This window comes from Ornithodoros turicata, chromosome 1 (genome assembly GCF_037126465.1).
Source record: "Ornithodoros turicata isolate Travis chromosome 1, ASM3712646v1, whole genome shotgun sequence".
Taxonomy (NCBI): Eukaryota; Metazoa; Arthropoda; class Arachnida; order Ixodida; family Argasidae; genus Ornithodoros; species Ornithodoros turicata.
The window spans coordinates 80233907-80257830 of NC_088201.1; the positions used below are offsets into that span (position 1 = coordinate 80233907).

The window sequence follows — 23924 nt, forward strand, 5'->3', positions numbered from 1 at the left end:
CATACAGGCGACATTCCCCAGAATACTTCAGAGGAAGATGTTAAAAACGTAACTGCTTTTACGTGCCACGTAAGTATATAGAAGTGCTGAACGTCATGTCCTCTCGTGCACTGCTAACCGCGAGAAATACCTGGGAGGCAGCCACAAGATATTCCATACCAGACGACAGGAAGAGACGCGTTCCAACGCAAAGTCGATATGCGGGCACGGTGCGAGTGCTCAGTATATACGCGGCGAAACCTTTGCCCCGTTCAGGAGTTTTTTTTTTTCTTTTCGTTTTCTTCCACTATAATGTTCCGTAGGGATGGCAGGAACGCGCGCTGTATCTATGCAGGTGGATACAGACTTGTACGACATCCTGGGGATAGATGCATAAAATCCCGACCGGGAATCCCCTGATCCAAATTTATAAATCCCGAAATCCCAGGATTGTAAAAATGCTCAGGATTCCGAACGTTACACCTGGGTACAGGGATCTGCATCCTGTCTTTCTATAGGGTACCGCGCCGACTAAATCGGAGCATCGGGCTACCGTTGCGAACAATTCTCAGTTATTAGAAGTGTTTAGTATTCCGTTACCGGCAGCCCGGTAGGCTACCGCGTCTGCGGAGATCAGGGTTGTTTGGATTTAATCCACATGGATTTTATCCGGCGGATTTTTATTTTATTTTATCCACACAATTTTACCCGGATTTTTTAGAGATTTTCTCCTGATGTGATGTGAAAGACAATCTGCATTCAACGTCACACGGAAAACCCCCGGTTTATTTTCTTGTAGTGTTGGCTAGCTGTTTCAAAAGCCCATGTGCGCGCAACATTAGCTTTTACCTTTTTTAACTCTGCAACCTTTTTAACTTAACTTTTTTCCCGCTTCTTCTGCCCATTCAGGGAGAGACTTTCTTCCGCTTCCTGGAGGCACTGTAAGTGAAGTGAGCCGAAACACGACAGCTAATCCAGGCGTGTAGGATCCACACTATTCAACCACGCGCGCATGGAACTCCACTTTTTTGGGAAAACAATAGAAACTGATACAGTGTTGCTCGGACAGGCAGTTCCGTAAACAGAAACTATGAGAGGTCACACGAAATCAAGAACAGCAAAGCACATTTGTTTTGACTCTGTGTCACATTTCTAGCCTTGTATATATTTTCCAAAAATATCCGGGTTTTATCCAAAAAAGCCCACTGGAGAGCATCTTTTTGGAAATATCCGGATTTTTTTCAACCCTGACTGAGATAGAGATGCCTTTCGTTGTGCGGAGAACAGTACAACACTTGGCTTTCGTAGACCGCTACTCTGTTGTTGAAGGTACTGCTGGTTGCCGTAATCTTATGCCAAGTACAAGCGCCAGCTAATGCATATATTGGCATGGCTAATGCGGTAATAACGCAATTAGAACCACGTGGAAACCGCAATTTCGCAGTGGAACCAAAATGTTATTTTACTCGCGTGTCGTAAGAGCGTTAAAATGCAGCGCGAGAATATCGCAAATATATCACGGCACAGTTGAATTAACACTGGTCACGAGGCAAAGAACGCGTTGCTCCTGTAATTCATGTAGATAGCGTGAGGTGTAATGTCGTTACGATAACTTGCAACTGCACCACTTTCTGTTTTTCGTTCGTAGAAGGTGTTAGGAAACCAATACGCACTCTCATTCATGCACGACTGGTACGCATTCAGTATCTTGTGCGTTATGTTTGGATGTTCCGTCGAGAATGTTCCGTGGTAAGACAAAGTTGCGTTTCCCAGTATATCTGCAATGGAAGATATCACACACAGTGAGTATTTGTAACACAGCACATAGCCCGCGTTGACAGTCACTGCTGTAGCGCTCTCTGTGGACGCCATCATGATTACGACGACGCAATAAAGGCGCCGGCCAGTTGTCACCTGGCAGGTGCACAGCACGGACCTATGTTCCTTATTATCTGCTAGGTACCCACACTGCCATTAGCATAATGCACTATCATAGACAAAACTTCTACGCGACTATTCGTACACCAGTCAAGCAGGTTTGCCGCTTTTGGATCACGTATAAACGAATAATAAATACTTGAATTTTTTAAAATTCCGTGTTAGCGCCGCGAAGGAACTGTGAGCGGCGTATAAACGTGGATAGGTGGAGAGAGGTGAGCAGGAAGGAGTGGGGGACAGGGGGGTTGGTATGCGTCCTAGGCCGACTTCACGGGGAACTGTGCCGACACTCGTCTGGAAAGTCTTCGGAAAACCCAGGAAAACATCAGACAGCACAACCGGTGACGGGATTCGAACCCGTGTCGCCTCCCAGTCTCGGCGTGGAAAGCGATCATCCTAACCACTATGCCACGGGGGCTGGTAGTTGAATGTATTTCTGGCACAAGACATAACGGAAGGACTGCGTCGTATGGCCCTTTAAGCCCCTGTGTTTTTAGCAGGTATTTCCGGTACAAAGTCTACGCCAAAATAATGGCTCAACTTTCTCCCCTCGTTGTACATACACGTTGTACCACGTTTTGCATAGCCTCTTCTCCATTCGTGCGCAATGACCCTGGAAAATACGAAGATGGCGCGCCACGCGGACTTGGACGCGGATATTTTGATTTGAAAGGTCGCAAAGAGAGTAAAAGACCACCGCTTTGGAAGGTTGGACTCGCCGAATTAAGGTTGTGCCTGCAACTTCAAATGTCCGCTTTGGCAAGAGCTGGCAATATGCATGCAAGGCGAAGGTGATGTAATGGGCGTGTCGGAAACTTTGTGGCGCATGGCAATGCAACACGGAATCGCAATGGCCTTCACGACGCGTCAGACGTCGAAACTTCCGTGAGAAAAAATACCTAATACAGTCTCCGCATTGCTTTAATAATCATATATGCTATTAGACACACCCAGAACCCAACATTTTTTGTTGCGTTTGTGGCAAAGGTTCCACGGAAGAAAGAGACGACAACCAGCTAGTTCTGTGTCAGAACTGAAAAGTGATTTAATTCCAGCCGCTGGCGCTCGGGTCAGCTGAGCGCTCGTCGTCGCTCGCTCGAGCGAGCAGGGCGCTCGTCGTCTTTAGGCGGCGAAGATGCTACAGGCCTCCCCCCTAGACTGGTATAGGTAACCAGAGGAGAATGCCAGGAGACTTTTCTTGAGGGTAGTGATCGGGGAACCGGGCAAGGTGGAGACGACGCCGGAAGATGGACGGGAGAGAGTAGTGCGTCGAAGTAGGCGGGCTTCACTCTGTCTTTTGTGAGTACCTCCGGGCGGGCATTGATGTCGACTGTCACCGTCTTCTCATCTTGCGCCAATAAGTGCTGGGGACCAGTGTACGCTGGGATGAGTGGCGGCTTAACGTGGTCCGCGCGAACGAAGACGTGAAAAGAGGTCTTGAGGTCCGGGTGGACAAAGATCTTCCTATTAGTTGGCTGGCGTGGGGAAACGGGCTGAAGATCCCGGAAATGGTCGCGAAGCTGTGCGGCAAAGTCATGAGCACTGGGAGGCGCGGGGGAGGGGGAGCTGAGGAAGTCGCCGGGAAGCCTCAGCAGGCAACCAAATACCAAGTCCGAGGGGCTACACTGGAGGTCCTGCTTGAGGGAAGAGCGAAGACCTAAGAGCACCCAGGGCAAGTGATCGACCCAATTCGCCGAGTCGCTTCTTGCGCAGATGGCGGCATTCAGCTGCAGACGTTCGACCATGCCGTTCGCTGAAGGGTGGTAGGCCGTGGTCTTGGAATGCTTCGCGCCGATGGCAGAGAGGAGGGCTCCGAATCTACGGGAGGTAAATTGGCGACCTCTATCTGTGGTGACGATGCCAGGGCAGCCGAAGCGCGCGACCCAACCGAAGAGGAATGCACGACCAACAGTGTCGGCCGTGGCGTCGGGGATCGGTAGCACTTCCGCCCAACGGGTAAACCTATCAACGCAGGTGAAGAGGTATCGGTTACCCTGCGAGATGGGAAGCGGCCCAACCAAATCCAGATGCACATGGTGGAACCGAGCCGCGGGAGTGGGGAAGGCGCCAGTCGGTGTCCGGGTATGACGGTGAACTTTTGTCCGCTGACATGCCATGCAAGACCGGGTCCAGGCCCAAACGTCCTTGTTAATGCTAGGCCAGACATAGCGGGATACAATGGCCTTGTGCGTTGCACGCACGCCGGGGTGTGCAAGATTATGGTGCTGGGTAAAGATTCGGCGGCGCAAGGGTTCACGGACGAAGGGGCGGGGGCAAGGCGTAGATGTGTCGCAGAAGAGAGGCTTCGTAAAGCCTGGGAGGGTCACGGGACGCAGCGTCAAAGAGGAAGTGCCTGAGAGGTGGTCGTTCAGCACAGGATCTGGAGGTTGTGCATTGCATAGCTCCCCAATGTTCACCGGCGAGGGCAGGAAAGGAATAGCGTTGATGCGAGAAAGGGCGTCGGCGGCCGAATTCCCTATTCCGGGGTTGTGGCGGATGTCGGTGCAGAATTCGGATATGAAGGCAAGTTGGTGGGTTTCGCGTTCGCAGTAGCTGGAACGGTTGGCGGTGTACGCGAATGTCAAAGGCTTGTGGTCCGTCAGAATATGGAACTCACGGGCTTCCAGAAAGAAGTGGAAGTGTTTGACTGCGGCGTACACTGCGAGAAGTTCGCGGCCAAACGTACTGTAACGAACTTCCGCAGGTTGAAGGCGACGGGAAAAGAATCCAAGCGGTTGCCACTTGCCGTCAACCAACTGCTGCAGGACGGCGCCAATAGCTGTGGTAGAGGCGTCAGTCATCAAGCGAGTGAGTGCTGACGGGGAGGGATGCACAAGGAGGGTGGCGTTCGCCAAGGACTCCTTAGCAGCCCAGAAGGCACTCTCAGCATCCTCCGACCACACCAGCAGAGCCGGTGTCGACTTGCAAGCCCTAAGGAGGTCGGTGAGAGGCTGTACGATGTGGGCGCAGTTGTGGATAAACCGACGGTGAAAATTCAGCAAACCCAAGAATTGTCAGAGCTGACGGATTGTTTGCGGTCGAGGGAAGTCACGGATAGCTTGTACCTTGGACTCAAGAGGTCGAATACCATGTTGGTGGATGTGATGGCCGAGGAATTTAGCTTCCGGCTGCCCAAAGCGGCATTTCTTCACGTTTATGACCACGCCATGATCTTGCAGGCGTGTGAAAACTTGACGAAGGTGCGCAATGTGCTCTTCCTGCGAGGCGCTTGCAATGAGAAGATCGTCTAAGTAGGCGTAAACGGATGGTAAACCGTGCAAGAGGTCGTTGATGAAGCGCTGGAAGCTCTGCGCGGCGTTGCGTAAGCCGAAGGGCATCTTGACGAACTCGAAGAGCCCAAAGGGTGTGATGACAGCTGTCTTCGCGATGTCAGGAGGGTGCACCGGTATCTGATGGTATGCCTTAACGAGATCGAGAGTCGTGAAAACAGTGCATCCAGCAAGGTCAGCGGTGAAGTCATGTAAATGGGGCAGAGGGTACTTGTCGGGAACGGTCCTGGAGTTAAGAGCCCGATAATCGCCGCACGGCCTCCAGTCGCCGGGGTCGGTCTTGGGAACCATATGCAATGGCGACGCCCAGCTACTTGAGGACGGGCGGATTATGCCAAGTTCGAGCATTAGTTCAAATTCCCGTTTGGCAATCGTCTGGCGGTCGCCATGCAGCCGACGGTAACGGGAAGACTCAGGGGGACCAGTTGTGACGATGTGATGCGTGACGTTGTGTTTGATGGGAGCCTTGAGGTTGCAGGGCTTGATTATATCAAGAAATTCGTCTAGGATGGTGTCATACGGTGAAGTGGGACGCAGGGCACGGATGCCAAGCGGGGAATGGGAGGAGGACATGCCCTTCACGCGTAGAGACGTAGTATTGTCGAGAAGGCGCCGGTGGCGGACATCCACAGACAGACTAGAGAAGGCCAAGAAGTCCGCGCCAAGAATAGGCTGCGAAACATCTGCGAGGACGAAAACCCAACGAAATGTTCTTCTTAAGCCCAGGTCAAGCGTGAGGGAACGTAGTCCGTAAGTTTTGATCGTGGTCCCATTGGCGGCTTGGAGGTTAGAGCCAGAGTGAGCACGGCGACGGTCAGCAGCAGAAGCCGGGATAACACTGATCTCCGCGCCAGTGTCGACAAGGAGGCGGTATCCCGCAATGCGATCGCGAATGATGAAGAGACGGCTGCAAACAGGGCCAGGACCACTTGCCGCCATCAGGGGTCGGCCCGTTGGTTTTCCTGCCACGCACAGGGTGGGATACAGTGCTGGGCACGATGGCGAAAGCGGTGGTCGTACCAGCAGAGACGAGCCCCCGTCTGGGTGGCATCGGGAGGTGTTGGGGCAGCGGGCGAAGGGGTGCGGCGCAATGAGGATCTCGAAGCAGAACGGCGACGAAGCCTTGGGCGATGAGAAGTAGTAAGGGACTACAAGGCGTTCGTAAGTTGTTCCAGTCGTTGTTCGAGCCGATCTAATCGCGAGGCTTGGGACGTCGTAGCCGCAGCAAGGGTAGGCGGCTGTTGCTGAGGTGCGGAGTAGTCGGCAATTCGGTCTGCCAACGAAGCCAGCCTGTCCAACGTAAGGTCCTCAGAGCCAGCCAAAACCATTCGCGTTGCCTGGGGGAGCCTCTGAAGAAACAGCTCACGCAAAAGGGGCTGTTGCGCTTCAGTTGAAGAGTCCCCGAGAAGTTGTCTCATCCGATGCAACATTTGCGAAGGCTTCCTGTCGCCCAAGTCTTCCTCGTTAAGCAGCTGTTGGAGTCGCGCGCGTTCAGACACCTCCATTCGTTCAACAGGAACCGTAGCGAGCACGTCATCCAACTCCGCCGCGATTTCCGGAGGGAGGCCAGCAAGGATGTGGAAATATTTGGACCGCTGGGATTGGATGTGCCACAGATGAAACTGGGCCTGCACTTGCCGGAACCAGGAACGAGGGTCTTGTCGCCAAAAGGGAGGTAGGCGGAGGGGCGTAGCAGCCGTCGAGATCGCAGGATCGTCTGAGCGCAAGGCACGATCCCCAGCCGATGGGTCAGTCACGGGAGACGGGACTGCCCCAGTGTGTGGATCCATTAGCTCAGAGGCGCGTAGGTCCAAACGCGGGTCACCAGAAATGTGGCAAACGTGCCACGGAAGAAAGAGCCGACAACCAGCTAGTTCTGTGTCAGAACTGAAAAGTGATTTAATTCCAGTCGCTCGCGCTCGGGTCAGCTGAGCGCTCGTCGTCTTTAGGCGGCGAAGATGCTACACGTTCACTGAAGTATAACACTTTCTTTTTTCTTTTTATGTGCGAATTGCGAGCACAAGCAGTGGATGTTGTTCAAAAGCGCTGGAAGTCGCTGAGAGAACTTCAGAAAGAAGTTCACAGAAATGAAGCTGAACAAACGCTGCGGTTCTTCTGATGACGACTGTGAGATGCTGCCACACGAGGACTCGTGGCGTTATGTTGCCCAGCTATTTTTTTTAAAGATGTGTGCAATACAAGAAGGTAGCTACTATTCCATATCTACTTTAGTACTTTTATGGCTGCACTGTATGTATTCTTTCTTTTCTTCTTAGTATTGTTGAACCAAGGGCTAGTACATTTGTAGCTCTGTTTGTGCATTTGCTCTGTTGAAAGCAAGGCCTATCTGAACATATAGTAAAATAGTCCAAATAGTAATCGTAGTTGAGCATACCATTAAAGGCAACATATTTATAGTTTTGCTCTATTTACCCTGAACAAAAATTACTTCCCATCTACTTCAGAACATTGGGAAACCTCACAATGCCTTCCATGCTGCAGCTTCGCATATCCTGGAAGAGTGCCGTTAGTATTGAAAAACTGAGTTATGGTACATTGATACATCTGTTTTTGTATTTGGTCTCTTAAGCGCAATGCTTAGGTTAACATGGTAGTGATTGTGTTCCAAATAGTAGCCGTAGTTCAGTATACCATGGGAATGCTACATATTTATACTTTTATTCTATTTACATTGACGCCTGTTTACTTCTCTGCTGTTATAGAACAACTGGCAACCTCGTGATATCTCTGCACGATGCCTGGCAGTCCCTACACTGTTAAAACAGAACTTCACCACATAGCACGCTCCTGACCAACCATCATACCGAATGATATCATTCTGTGTCATGATTTGTTCAAAACAGGGGGGAGGCGCCTATCTGGGACAAGAAATCTGTCCCAGATAGGCGCCTCCTCTCATTTTCAACAAATCAATGCACAGAATGATATCATTCGGAATGAAGGTTGGCTAGGCGTCCCATACCGTCCATCCTAGTCTTTCCCCATTTCTACCAGATCCTTCTATCTCAGACCCTACGCCCCGCCACACCGCAGCACAGCCCACCTTAATCATACCAACATCTAGCGTAGCCCCTCCATGCACATCTAGCAGAAGCCCTGCTCAGAGTGGCCGAAAGCAGAGGCGAAGAAATTATGATAATGACGTGGCCGATGCTTACCTTTCTCTGATCAACCAATCCGCAGCGCAAACATGGACAAGGAACTCCAAGGTACGATGCGAATCGTAGCCTGCCGACAGACCCGGCCTTCAAATACCCAGTAAATAATAATAAAAAGAAGAATCGGCAGTGACCTATCTTAGGCTAGGCTATGGTATGTCAATGATATGGCTATAGGCTATGGTATGGTAGGCTCACCATAAGTGGCCCTTGGCCGCCGCTTCCCCATACCAACCTCAACGTAGAAATTCTGCTCTATATGGTTGGAACACTTCGGTTGCGTTCCGTTCACGATCAGCTCAGGCCTGTCGGCGCTCTACTGGAGCAGTTTGGTTGGCAAACATTGCTCCATACAGTTCCCGCCTTACGCCATAGATAACTATAGGCCCACTGTATTCTACTTTTTTTTGCTTTTTCAACAGAATAGGCTCTAAATGATGTATGGGAGGCGCGGTGGTCTTTGTCCAACTCATTTAGCGGTCTAAGGCGGGAACCGCATGGAGCCAGTTTTGCAAACCGAACCCCGCCAGCGTAGCGTCAGGTGGTCGGAGCTCAGCGTAAACGGAACGAGATCGGAGTGCTGCAACCACATAGACCAGAATGTCCATGCTGAGGTTGCCAAGGTGAACCTTCGGCCAAGGGCTTAATTCCGATTGTTGGCAGGCGACGAAGAAATGTGTATTTTCGTAAACTCTTGTTTGCATATTGTTAAGTATCACTAATGATATTTTTAGCTAGTTTTTACAAGGCATTTTTGTTACTTTAGATTTTTAACTAGAGTTTTTAAAACAAGAGTTTTAATTAAAAAATCATGCCCAAGTCTGCGCCATCTTCGTATTTTCCCGGGTGGCAGAAGAGAGCGAAAGGGAAAAACTGCTATGTCAACGTCGCCACGTGCTTGTGACATTTCCTGTGAACAGCGTTTTCATTGGCGTATACGATTCAGTCGAGTTGCATCACTTCCTTTCCTAGGCCGAAATATCTATCCTTGACAGAACTGGGCGAATCGCTAGACCGTCTACTGTTCGCTAAGTACGTCATCGATATGTCGATGTTTCATTCACGTTTTCCTGGCATCTAGTTGGTAAAAGTGCTCCCTGCGGTTGGCGCTTAAAAGGACTATCGCATCCTGAAAACGTGTGTATGAGACCGAAACGGTAATGTTCGTCACGGCTTCACAGTCAACTTGGCCAAGTTTCCCTTCCGAAAATAGCTAACATAATAAACGTGTTTTACAGATTTTCATTCCCTCTGCAGCTATGGAAGCCCCAGCGGTACTAATACCATGATGACGGCAGGCAGGTCGACGAAACGCAGCGCAGCGCAGGCGGTAGCCTCCGAGGTCGTCTGTATGCTTCAAGTTCACACTGCAATATACTAAGTGAAAAGACCTCGGTAAATTCGCCGACTTTCGCTTACCAGTGCGAGTTCTGACGCGACCATGTTGCGTGAAACACGATGTTACGCTCCTCGCTTACGAACATGTCCGACGCTAACCACAAAGAACGTTCCAGAAGCTGATCCCAAACTCTCCGCGACCAGCAGACGCCGTGCCTCCCACCCGCCGAACGGTCACCAAGGCTACCAAGGTCCCTCTAGCCGCTCCCTGCTTGGACTTGTCCGCGCCAAAGGGCGCTCATTGGCCTTATCCGAGTGACGTTTATGCTTTTTATTTTTCGATTTCCAGAGAGGGAATTACGGAATACTCTCAATAGCTGCCGCTGAATAGCTCTTGCCATGCGTTTCATCAAATTGCACAAGAACAACGCCACCAATTATCGGCGTTATTAGGGAGGTTTAGAATAGCAGACTCAAGAGATTTGCGTGCGCGAGAAATAGAGTTGCCGCCACTGCGCATACCGAGATCGTAATCACAGCTTTTGCATTTTGCGCTCGCTCGCTATTTATTGGCAATTACCGTGCCTCGCAAGGCTGGCTTTTCGGCTATGCGTTGCTCTCGCGGCCGACGAGAAACTGCGAGCGTATTTTGAACATGGCAGGAGTACGTGTTTTACGTTTGCGTTTCCAACAAACGCTATTATCAGTTGTGAACACGGAGTAAAACGGCACTATAGTTTCGGAATCAACTGTGACTGATGCAGTAAACCCTTTTAACGCTATGCTGAACGCATCATGTTTAGATATGGTTTCCAACGTAATAACGTTTTTCGATCCCACTATTCCTCGATCAACATACCCTTGAGTTCTGTCTTCAGAGCCTCTCTAAGCTGGGAAAACGGTGCGTAATAACTCTTGTCGCTGGGAATTTGATGCGTTTCTTTCCATTTCTTACAAACGTATTTCTCGAAGTCATCGCATGGATTAGTGTTGTTGTCCAGGATAGCCAGGAGAAATTGAGCTGAAAATATAAGTGGACGTTAGTATAGCTTTATGCATGTTCCTTCTCTTACAGTTACTTACGTTACTTACTCATATTTTACTGATTATATTACCTGCAATTCGATTACACTGGATGGACGACAAATAAAACGGAGTTTGTGGTTCCAGAGATGAGGAACCGGCCACTCCGAAGCACTTAAAGCCTGACTATGAACTTGCCCGAACACCCCATAAAATGTTTACTGAAAACTGCTCTTCTTGTTGATAAACTCGTGCATCAGACGTGTTTCCCTATTAATGTGCGCGGGTCTCTGACCACGCGCGGTTAAAATCGCCTCGGGAACTCTCTTTCGTGTTCCTCTTCTAGTTCTTCGACAACAAGATGCGTGTTCCTGTGTTCCCGGTGCCTCCATACGTTGGGCGCGTTAAGTAGCGGTTCTACCCAACGCGCTCGGTGTACTCCGTCCCTCGTACTCTGGTGCCTCTACTAAACGGTCTTTCAGAGCCTCGAGCGCGATAAGTAAGTTTCCAAGGCAGGTCATTGGTTTTTCGGCCTCCCCTTCCTCCAGACGTCACGGAGCAGCACTTACGCGCTCCGACCTGCAAGCCGAAGGGCGAGAGTTCATCAAGAGCGCCACCATCCGGAAAAAAGTGCCGACACCGTCTAGTAGAAAGAAGCGCGCTCTCGCCGCTCTGATGCAGCTACGTAATGCGCCCGTTATGTTTCCAAAGGGTTCGAACAATGAAGTGTCGGCCAGCCTTTGACTTTCCATTCGGAGCGGGTTCTTGGTGACGTAACGGCGCACAGCGGTGGCAGGGTCAAATTTTCTCCACACTCCACTGCTACCCCCGCGTCGCCAGGGGAATCGGCTGCCGTACAATTTCGGTTTAAATTATCTCCTGAGAAAATGGTTCACTCGTCGAACGTTCTTTTTTTTTTTTTGAATGCGTGTTAGTGCCGCGAAGCAACTGTGGCTATGAGCGGCGTACAGATGTGGACAGACGGAGAGAGAACAGCAGGAAGGAGTGGGGGACAGGAAGATTAGTGTGCGTCCTGGGCCGACTTCAGGGGGAACTGTGCCGACATTCGTCTGGAAAGTCTTCGGAAAACCCATGGAAAACCTCAGACAGCACAGCCGGCCGTAGGATTCGAACCCACCACCTCCCAGTCTACAGCACGACCTTGGTTACCACCAACGAGCGGACGCCTTAGCCCACTCGGCCATGCCGCTGGTACTCGTCAAACGTGAAACGTCGACTGTGTGTTGAGGAACATCTCATCTGTAAACAAAAACGGGAAGAAAGTCGTTTCATTGCCTGACTGCGCAGGTGACCTCTCTGGTTTGGGAGTTTGGGTGCACGAAGGAGTGACAGCGGAGAAAATGACAACGTCAAAAATATAAAAGAAAGGTGACATAGCTTAGTCAGGTTTGCCAGGATACTAAGCCGAGTCCACTAGTGGTTTCTCCAAGTAGCACCAGTTGGTGTGCAAATTGGTTGCCTGCCGGAATGTCCCGGAAGCAGCGGAGCAAGCGTTGCTAACAGTTTTCGGAAATGCGGCTCCTTTCATGGGCTAAAAATACGCGAGGTTTCCTCGGCTGATTCAATATTCATATATTAAGAGATGGAAGAGCCCGTTCAAGTTCTTTGCTCTCTTCCAATCCTCGTCCCCGCCTTTCCTTCTAGCCTCTCTCCATAAGGTTTCTATGGAGCAGTCGGAATCGTAACAGCGTAGATAGACGGGGTAGTTGGTAACTAGTTATAATGTAACGCAGCAGTAAAAACAGACGCAGCACACAGAACAGGCAAAATACCCGTAGTCGGAATCGCAGCATGGGGAGGCGTCAATTTCACAAAAACACTTCGAAGGGCGCTCAGTATCCCATTCGCAAGACATATAGGAGAGGGGTCGGGCTGCATTTACGATTCTCTAAAAATCACCGTTGACCCTAGCTTCTGCTACATTATTTGACGAAAATGTTGCCTATTCGGGATGAGTTAGTCTGCGCGTATATAAGTGTGTGCAAAAATATGTAAGGAAGGAGGGTGAGCGTGTATCATTGTGTATCTGAGCACAATTTGGCGCGTTCATGGGAAGGCAGCTATAGCACGGTGTAACGGTTAGCATCATTGACCGGAAATCAGATGTTGTGTTAGGAGATAAATCATGAGCGTACGACATATGGTACAGCAACTTGCAATACGTAGTAATAAATACGACAGCCCTCACCCTCCCAACACCCACAAACATCTACCATAATCTGCTTTTCAACCCTTAAAATGGTTGCGACACAGTGATGGATGTGGTGCATTACATCATGCGCACATTGTATTGCACATTACAGCACTAAGGAAAAAGTAATTATTTTCCTACGTGTCGTACTGGTCGAGATATAAATCCTTGAACACATGTACTTGTCATTCTCACATCAGAGCTCCGGCCATTCACATTGACAGTCGTAAGCACGTAACCTCTCTCGCGCTTCCTCACTGGCAGAGACGTCTGCGGTGATGTCACAGCCGCAACACTTTCGGCATCAGCGCGGTGCCGGTTTTCTACGCGTCTACTACCCCCTTTTCTGTAAAACTTGGAATGGGAGTTCACATAGATCCAAATAATTGCAGTTTACATTTGTCCGGAATAACCTGAGACGAAGTGCCGCATCCCCTTTAACGTAGTCTCACAGCGGAGATGTATTGGAGTAGTTAGTCATTCTAAACTTACCTCTTTCGTTGCATTCAGCGGTGTGACACACTGTCCGCTTCAATCTTTTCCCTGAAATCGCAATAAATCAAATTTATACTGAAACGTTTGCTGTCTAATATACGTGTCAGCGGGTGAATATGACAAACACATGTGGAAGCCGCAGTGAGAGCAATGAGTGATAAACCATAAAGCAATGTGGTTTTCCACACATGCTGCTAACCCTCAGGAAGATTGATAACACGGCGAAACACACAGTATGTGAACATCCTAAACCGTGTCACTTCATTGCACTGTGCTGGAGAGCCCTAATCCTCCTAAAGGGTCATCTGTTAGTGACAAGCTTGGTAAATAAGCATGTACACACGTATTGCCATTCAAGGTTTACATAATGAGATAGCTGTTGCCACGATCAATACCGACATCACCGTGGTCGGCCTGCAGATGAATTTTACACGCAGGTTCTTTAACGTCCGCTGCAAGCTCCCCACATGGCACACAATGTCCAGTGTTCCTCGTTGGAAATAATGTAACCCAGAATGTCCACCATGCCACCATATTGCTGGTGTACCCGTAAAGATTTGGACCTGTCCACTTGCGACCTATGAACGGCCACGTCTTATACAGAGTAGCCGTGTACGTGACCAACGTGTGCCGCTCGTTCTCCTTTTGTTGCAGCCGCTCACATTTACCTCTAGACGATGCTTTCGGCGTCCCCAGGGAAAACGCGCTAAAATAAACTAGCATGAGCCAAACGACGTTTCGCAGGCACAATCGACCCATTCTTGACAGTCAATTCCTGTCCGTTGGCAGGAACCTGAAAAGTAAAGTGGGATTAATCAGCATCACAAAGCGAAATAATGAAAGGCAGCTAATAAGATGAAAAATATGCAACACAAATATTTCATATATAAATTCTCATGCAACCGATTATTGCCCTACATTATAAACCTGATGATCTCCTCTGTGATGCAGAGTCTCCCTCTAGTTTTGACAGTTGGCCCAAATAGATGTTACCCTAATGTAGTGTTCACTCAGAGGCACAGAATAATACTGTAGGTTCCCTTCAGGAGTATATGAAAACAAATACCGTGTAAAGTATGTAAAACAACCCGCTGCCCAGACGCCCACCTGGTCCCGGATTCTGCAAAGTAGTACAGCTTGATTTTCTACCCGCTTTGCCAAATATCCACTAAGGCAATTCGCTAGCATTATATACAAGAGATTTTCCCGCTCATTTTAATTCATTGCTCACTCAATTTAATCCAAGCGCTCTCCAATTTGGTCCAGTGGTCAGCCAAATAAATCCAAGCACTACCCAATTTAATCCAAGTGCTACGCAATGTAGTCGAAACAACGCTTGTAAGTGCATTCCGTATGTATTTCGTCAAGGAAATTGTCATGGCTGAGACTTTCGTGATTACATCAATGTATCATGAGTTGATGACTGCTGATCCAACAACCCCGGGTTTTTGCAATGTCATGCGGTGTTTCATGACTGTTGTTTCTCATTATGACATTTCATGACTATTTTCATGGTATGTGCCATGAATTGATTTTACGGGACTACTGCTGCTTCATGTAGTGCCATGCAGTGTCTTATGACTACCGACGGCCATTTGACATTCCATGACTATTTTCATGATTTGTACTATGAGTCGATTTTTGGGACTACCGCTGCTTCAAACAGTGTCATGCAGTACGTCATACAGTGTCAGTACAGTCGTGCTACCGATGGTCATTGTGACATTTCAGGATTATTTTCCTGATATGTGACAATAGCCAATTTTTCGGACTGATGCTTGAAACAGTGTCATGAGTGTTTTATGACTACCGATGATCATTATGACATTTCATGACAATTTTCATGGTGTGTGCCATGGATCGATTTTAAGGGCTACCGCTACTTCAAACAGTGTCATATAGTGTATTTTGACTACCGACGGTCATTATGACATTCCATGACTATTGCCACGAATCATCATCGCGAAACTTCCGGGGCAGGCACGAAACGGTACATCTCATCCCGGCGCATGCTGAAGAAGAAGCAAGAAGCTTCCAGACATATCGCCTGCTCTCTGGCAAACGCACGTGTTGTTTCTAGACTTTTCGGCGCGACGCTTAAATGCTTGTGCGTTCCAAGCTGGAGCATTCATTCTTTGGACTCAGTTGTGTTCAGAGAGCCATCACTCTTGTGTTTTGCTACCAAGTAGTCTAATAAACTGTTCGCTGTTTATTCGACGACTCGACGACCCATTTCGCTTCGTGACATTTCTGTCGGGTGTCTGGTTTCTGTCGGGCGTCGGGTGAAAAACCGGGAAGGCCAAGTCGTCGGTAGGGACATCGGCGATAGACGTGGTTGGCCTCTCCGCAGTGGTAGCAGAGCGGTCTGAAGTCGGGAGTCCGCCAAACGTCCGTTTTGCGAAACGGCTGAGAGTGTGGCGGGACGCTCGGAGTAGGTTGGACAGGCCGAGGAGGCGTCCAACGGTTTCCGTAGTACGACGGACGAGTAGGTGGCACCTGTCTCACAGCGGCGGCGTAGGTTGGTCTCGGTACTTCGGCGTCGGGGTTGGCGGTTGACGATGTCTGGATTGCCTGCTGAACCTCGTCCTTGATGATCGCACCGATCGAAGACAAAGGGTCTTGAGCCTTCTCAGGACAGAGGAGAGCTCGTACTTCTTCGCGTACCACCTCGCGGATCAGCTGTCTGAGCGATCCGACGTTGAGGCCAGCGGTCGTGGAGAAAGCCACGTAGCCCTGGTGTCGTTCGTTGACAGTAGCGCGAGAGAGCAGGGTCCTCTCAATGCGGACGGCTTCGTCCAGAAAAGCGTCGGTCGTGGCGGGTGGTTCCCGGGAGAGGGCGCGAAAAATTTCTTCTTTTACGCCCCTCATGAGTCGCTGAACCTTCTTCTCATCGGATGCTTTGGGGTCAGCTCGCCGGAAGAGCCGCAACACATCTTCGACGAAGCCTGTAACGCTTTCGTTTGGCAGCTGGATACGTCTCTGGAGCAGATGTTCAGCGCGTTCAACTCGTCGTTGAAAAGCGAACGCCTCGCGGAGTTTACTTTTGAAGACGTCCCAGGACGTGAGCGAAGTCTCCCGGTTCTCGAACCATGTCTTCGCGGTGCCTTCCAGGGAGAAATAGACGGTGACGAGCTTCTGGTCGTCACTCCAGTTGTTGAACTTGGCGATCCGCTCATAGTGGTCGACCCAATCGTCCACGTCGTCGTAATACTCCCCGCTGAATGTCTTCGGCGACCGTGCAGGGGCTATGGGCGTGGCAACAGGTTGCGCCACTTGGGTACTGGTCTCCGCAGTCATCTTCTTCTTGCGTTTAGGGGGTTCTAATAGACCGAATTCTGCAGGCAGACCAAGCTGTCTTCTGCTTTGTCGCAGTTGGTCTTCCAGGCCGTTGGACAAGGAATGCCCCGCACCTCCACCAGAAATGTCACGAAGCGAAACACAAGAGTGATGGCTCTCTGAACACAACTGAGTCCAAAGAATGAATGCTCCAGCTTGGAGCGCACAAGCATTTAAGCGTCGCGCCGAAAAGTCTAGAAACAACACGTGCGTTTGCCAGAGAGCAGGCGGTGTGTCTGGAAGCTTCTTGCTTCTTCTTCAGCATGCGCCGGGATGAGATGTACCGTTTCGTGCCTGCCCTGGAAGTTTCGCGATGATGATTCGTGGCACTATTTTCCTATTATGTGCCATAGGTCGATATTTTGGGAGTGCCATTGTTTCAAACGGTGCTATAAAATGTTTTATGGCTACCGATGGTCAGTAGGACATTTCATGACTCTTTTGATGATATTAAAAATATCATATTAAAATAATAATAAAATGATCTGATGTACTCTATATGATGTACTGCAGCACCCTCTGTTGTCCAGCAGTATGCAAAACGCCTGGGCTTTGCTTCTCGGACACGTTCTTCATAGCTTAATGCGAATTCGGGTGGTCATTTCGTGGCAGCTTTTTTTTCTTTTTTCTGAACGCAGCTTTTTTTTTTTTTTTTGCCACATCCTGAGCAGTCATGTGTAGCGAATATCACAAGGTGTAACAACGTAATAGGAATATTGTTGACGGTGCCAGTCGAACTGTGTTTTTCGACTGTTCATGTGAGCCACGGGGACTTGTCCACCAGTTCATGTTATTTATGGGGCACTGCACCTGCACCCCTCGTTGGAACGCCCCCGAATGGGTCAGTGTAACCTGATACGCAAAGCAACGTCTTCCAAGAGGCGCATCTGGTCACTGTTTCTGGTGCCTCTGTCTCTCCCTTTTTTTTTTTTTTTTTTTGTAAATAAAATAGTCGTCTCTTTTCAAAGCTACGAAGTGGTCGTGTGTTTTCTGGTCTCTGCGAAGTTCGGGCGCCCCCGACGTCTCAGTTCGACGGACTTACACATGTTAGCTTGGTCAAAGCGAAGCAATCTCGTATGTTCTCGTGGCGCCTTCTAAGCGCCCGGAATCTGCCAGCTAGCACTTTTTTCGCCTGGCCTCTGTATGATCAAGCAACGCGTTGCCCCACTATGTCCGGTGTCGTCACATCCGCACTGCAAGGGTGGCGAGAGCCCGCATTGGCCCGCGCGTCGAAGATCACGTGGGCTAGCAGACGACGAAACCCGAAGACGCGCGACCGCGATGCCCCTAGCGTGATCCAATCGACTAAACCCGCTGGATTCCTGGCACTCATGTTCGGGTGCCAACGGTCACGTGGCCCGGCGCAGGCAATTTCCGAGCGCTAGGCCATGTTGCCATGAAATGACCACCCGAATTCGCCATTAGACCGAAAGAGAAGCCTCAGGTCGGAAGCCGCCGGTATATCGAACACATATGTCCTCAAATAGCACGGGGGAAAGAATGCTAAGGAGACCGAGTGACGTAATTCTGAGAGAAGTCGGATGTTCTACCGCCGCCATATGTTACTTGCATGCAATATCCTCCCCTCAATCCTCACCCGCGCATAACATTAGTGTTGCAAATATTTGCTCCGTGTTGCGCAACGCCTGCTTCTCCATACCCTGGTTTGCCCATAAGGGATGCCGTCCCACAGCGTCTGTGACTTCCCATTGGTTTAGGGCATAGAATGACGTGAAATGCGTCAGGCCACTTTTCCCACTGCGGTGGGGAAATGCAGTAACACGTTACTTCAAGGTACCTTGCTCCATGTCAACTGGACACCGCTTATGATGCCGTCTTCATGTCCAGAAGAAGAGTAGGACAAGGTAAATCTAAAACTGTAGTGAAGGCGTGAAAAAATCTGACCCGGCAACTCTGATATTTTGACGCGTCAGCGAACCTGGGTGTTGCGGGGACGAATACGAACGTAAACAACTTTTTTTTTTTTTTTTTTCAGCGATGAGATAAGTTAGGTGTGTACTGATGACTTACTCGGCTACTCAATATAGGAAAAGGTACCTGTTGGCCTGCTTTTACGCGTACGTCAAAGTCGAGCTGAGTGAGCGAGTTTCTACATGGTTCAGCTCTTTGCACGGCTGCGCATGTGCAATTCCACACCTTTCTTTGTTTGTTGTCCGCACTGACTGCTTCGCATTTTTTGCGTGTACTTATTGCGACATCGTCTAAGAACACTTGAGCTACACATTTTGGGAGTTAAATGTAGCTGAACGTGCAGTAGAGAAGAGGAACATAGTCAGAATATTCCCTATTACAGGCCCCGCTAAAGGCGTGAGCTATGCCCATGTACACATAAAGGTGTTGCTTCCTGAACGGCAGCCTAGGCTGTCGCTGACAACACCGCACAAACGGTACAACTGTCTATCGTTTTCCTGAGGATACTGCCAGGTGAGCGCCTGAAGAAGCATTGTTATTTCACGGAGCGCTTTGCGTGCATAGACCTAAGTCCATGGTTAAGTTCATCTAAGGTAATTAGTGAGTTTTGGTATAACGTACGCAAAAGCGATAGCGTACGATATACTAAAACGCACTCTTCTCATTTAGGCATACTTCAAGTGGTTTGCTTTGGACATGATGCCTAGAGCGAAACAAAAAAAGAAAACAAAATAGGGAAACGTAAACAAACTGCAACTGGGAGGTACAAGGGTTCGAATCCCGATGTCGGGTGCGCTGTCTGTGGATTTTCCTCAGGCGCTGTCAGACAGATGTCGGCACAGTTCCCTTAGAATTCGGCCAGCACGCCCATTTCTCAGAGCGTTAGTCGTGACGTTGCCCCCCTCTGTCAGGCCGACAACAGCGAGCTGTTTCAGCACTACCACCACCCTGTGGTCTCTTCTTCTTCTCCCTCTCATATTTGGACAGATTTTTGAGCTATGTGGTTTCGCTGGTGGGCATGAGGGCATGATTTTGGGCTTGCATTTGGCGGTCGTGCATTTACACGTGGTGTTGCCGTGAGCTCAGGGGCACAGTCTGATGCACATTTGGAATACTGGCTAGTTCTTCTGTAATATCCTGCGTACATTTTTGTGTAACATCCACTTACAATGGGAACAATTTTAAAGGTGCTAAGCATGGCTGAAACTTTATGACGTGAAACTGCAGAGTGGTTTTCTGTTCCTTTGGCTCCCCGGGGTGCTCTGTTCACAACACTTCGCACAGACTGCATTTTTGTGCGCAGGACGGCTGCTCAAGTGCGGTGTACTCCCAACACTGAAGTAAACTTCATATAGTGCCTGTAAGTATGGGGCCAACAAAAACATAGAACTCAGCAATATTTTCTGTGCTCATGTCTTCGTATCTGCATGACCTGAGAAAGAGTAAAACAGATGCATATGTGTGGAGAAAGGTGTCATCCTATATCCACGGACTTCATGGCCGGGGAATCGTGACCTCGTTTGTTTGTTTTTTCTACTTTCAGCTTTCTTGCTTTTTTTCTACTTTCTACTTGTTGTTTCGCGCCACCTTGCCTTATTAAACCGTTAAATCATTGCCTTGCTCGGATCTACTCTCTTCTTGTTATAATATTGGTGCCGAAACCCCGGAATATCCCCAATCCCCAAGAAGTATTGACCAGACTGTTGGGCAACATGGTATACCTGACTCTCGTGACAGAAAACTTGGAGCGGCTGAAGGAACTGCGTACTGCGGCCCGAGCAACGGTGACACGGAATATCTTGGACCTGATGTCTCTCTTGACAACGGCTCCTTCAGCCAGGGACCAGTTGTCGCGAAGCTCCCGTACTCCAGGTCAGCAATTTAAGTTCGTTTTCGAGGACGCTGAGGATTGCCGCATTAGTGAAGCGGAACGTTATTGGATAGCAATTGCGCAGAGGCAGTCTTTTGACACAGGCAGTCATTCAGAACACGTCCCTGTTCAACGATTGTGAAGGAATTCTTCACATACAGCGTCGCTTACAGTATTGCGCTCGATAAAACGCCCTGTTGTTATACCACCAGACCATCCAGTTACGACTCTACTTGTTATGCAGGCGCATGTACGGTTGCTTCACGCTGGCGTTCAGGGTACCTTGGCAGACTTATGGGAGGAGTATTGGTTTGTAAGTGCTCAAACGTCGCCATGCCAGTACTGGACAGCTGTTTCGGCTTTATTGGGCCATCGTCAGCGGTACGCTGGCAGGCAACGTTTGAGCGGATGGCGCCAGAGGGTCACGTAGCACGTGATTCCCCCCGTCAGGGTGTGCTAACTCATCACAGAAAGCCCAGTTCAAAGCCAGTGAAGTATGTAAGGGAAAAAATTTGCCGGAGCTCTTTGGATGCACGTACAGCATATGTTTGTAAGTGCTTAAAACGTCGCCATGCCAGTACTGCTACGGACAGCTGTTACGGCCTTATTGGGCTATCATCAGCAGTACGCAGTCATGCGTACAGGAAGGCAGGAAGCATTGGGTTATTCGAGCGCGTCAGGTGGTAAAGAGTACTTTGCATCAGTGCCACGTTTGTCGCCGAGCTAAAGCACGAGCCCGCGCAGAAATTACTGCTCCGTTACCACGAGATCGGAAATCCCCAGCGGCACCATTCGAGGTTACAGGAACAGATTATGCCGGACCTTTGTATTAATGACCGTCTTATGAAGGATCCCGGACCAATAAGAAATGTTACATCATCATCTTCACTTGTGCTGTCACCAGAGCAATACATCTATAGCTCACCGAATCGATGGCAACCGAGGATTTCCTGAAAGCTTTGAAGTGGTACAGAAGATAGCGCTAAGAACAGACGACCACACAGAAGATGTAGACGGGACGAACGCTTACTTACAACTAAATTTAATTTAATCTGTGGACGTTGAGGACTTATTCTATTCTATGCCGCACAGACAACTATTTGAATCAGTGCGTGACTGTGTCGAGAAGAATGGTGATGTCCGTTTCCAGAATTCTACAGGAGTTTCAGTAAGCAGTTTCACGTCTCTGCTTGAGTTTTATTTGAACTCTGCTTTTATTAACTACCAGTTTCATATACAACGGCAAAGCATATGTATCGGGTCAAGCATAGCACCGATTTTGTGCCATATATCCTTAGCCGATATTGACAACACTTTGTAGGAAAAGTGACAACACTTTGCAGTCCTTAGCGCAAAATGCAGTGATGATAGTTTTCAGATACGTAGATGATTATCTGGTGCTGCTAGATAGCGTGGTAGCTTTGGACATGACGACTTAATCCAGGATATTTTAAACACATTCCGACAGTGTGGGAAAGGCCTGTCTTTCAGGAATGAACTGCCACAACGTAACAAACTGCAGTTTTTGGACCTCACACTCATCTTTCAGGATAGCCACGTGTGCTGGCACTACTCAAATAGAACTAAGAAAGGACTGTTGCGCTACGACACCTCTCACTGGATGATGGTGAAGTGAGCCATCGCTTCCAATTGCATAAATTCTTCTCTGTAAAAATCCTGCCCTCATGGCATGGAGGAAAGTTTCTATAAAGAGCTTGACAGACTCAAGGGGGCGGGATACCCTTCATCAGTGCTGATGGGTACCGTGGAATCTTTAGTAAAGAAGTATATAACATATAAGGTGAGAGAAAAAGCAAAAGAAACACAAGAAATAATAATTAATAATTCGGTGTTTACGTCGCGAGACAACTGAGATCATGAGCGACGCCACGCCACGCCGGGTTTGAACCCGCGATCTCAGGATCAGAAGGCGAACACGCTACCGAGACTGAGCCACCGAGGCTGGTAAACACAAGAAATAAAGGAAAGAAAAGCGCCGGAGATTGTACCATATGTGCACAGGATATCACACAACTGGAAGGAGGTGGCTAACAAGCACGGTATACCAGTGGTGCTGGTGAAAGGGCTCGCCATTGTTGGCCTCACAGAGGTGGCCAACGTCACGACTGACGCCCTGGGGGAATGTGCGTCCTGTGTCGACTTCAAAGGGAACTGTACCAACATATGTCTGAAAGCGTCTGAGAAAAACACAGGAAAAAACCCGGACAGCAAGCCGGCTCCGGGATACGAACCCGGGTATCTCCCAGTCTCGACGTGATATGGCCAGCACGCTAACCACTGAGCCACGGAAGTTGGTACGGTATACCTTCGAAGTTGGGCAGGCTTTGTGCTCGCATATCCAGGGAGAATAAACAAGAAAAACGATGCGACAAGAATCACCACAATGTCTACGTGAAGTTCACGGCGGCAGTTGAGTACTTTATACGCCTCGACGAAAAATGATTCAAAGGTCGATTCCGCTCCCGTATAAATTACAAGCAGACGAAGGTTCATTTCACCAAGCAGGTTCATCCTTCATTGTTGTTGAACAGAGCAGACAACTGCTTCAGGGTTGTTGTACAGATGTATGTTGTCACCATATACCATAAAGCAGGGGCACTGGTGAGGACAGCAGACAACATGTGTCATCTTTGCGCCCAGTAGGCCCGTCCGTGATGAAACTGCAGGGACAGAAAGTGATACAGGGAGCACTGGGTCACCACGCTCACCCCGAGCCAGCAGCACTACGAGTAGGGTCTGTGCACCTGCAGCTGACGATGTTCAACAAGTGCGATGAAGACCACCAACCCAAACTGCAGACATGCACGCCCATTGAGTTGCTCTGTTGTCACAATTACTGCAATCCGTAACTTTCCTTTTGTCATCGGTCCTAGGCACGGGTGAACAATGCCTCCTTCGGCAGCATGTGACACAATAGGAGGCAGTACTTCGACACCCAAGGAGCAAGCAGCATGAGCTGCGGCGAAAGGTGCATAGCCTCCAGGCTTGCAACGAAAAAGAGATCTACACAGAGATCTACAGCGGTGCCAACAATCAAGAACAATCCGTAAACTTGTGCAGAGTCTGAAAGAACTTCGCTGCATTTTTAACGCCTGTGAGGAACCTCTTCAGTGCAATGTTAACATGTTCCTTACCCGCAAGGGGTCAGATCTAAGGTCTCGGGAAATCTTATATATGGTCAAATGAAACACGTTAACTCTCTGTTTTCCGTCAGTGCATGCTGACTTATTCAATCTTTTTCTTCTACCGTGTTCGTTTTGCTACACGAGGACGCAAAAATACAGAGTTGAATGACTGTATACTGCATCCGA

At 49.2% G+C, this 23924-nt stretch overlaps 1 protein-coding gene across 2 annotated transcripts in view; it reads right to left on the reverse strand.

Moving 5' to 3' along the window:
• The window catches only part of LOC135378431 (neprilysin-4-like), a 156380-nt gene that overhangs the window by 65893 nt on the left and 66563 nt on the right, over positions 1 to 23924 (reverse strand). For both annotated transcript variants that reach the window (XM_064611461.1, XM_064611460.1), the window contains exons 2-5: positions 14123 to 14247; positions 13452 to 13502; positions 10584 to 10745; positions 1653 to 1757 (exon numbers count right to left, since the gene is read on the reverse strand). In XM_064611461.1, the coding sequence (XP_064467531.1) occupies positions 1653 to 1757; positions 10584 to 10745; positions 13452 to 13502; positions 14123 to 14213 (409 nt within the window). In that variant the 5' untranslated portion in view covers positions 14214 to 14247. The remainder of the gene's footprint in view (positions 1 to 1652; positions 1758 to 10583; positions 10746 to 13451; positions 13503 to 14122; positions 14248 to 23924) is intronic.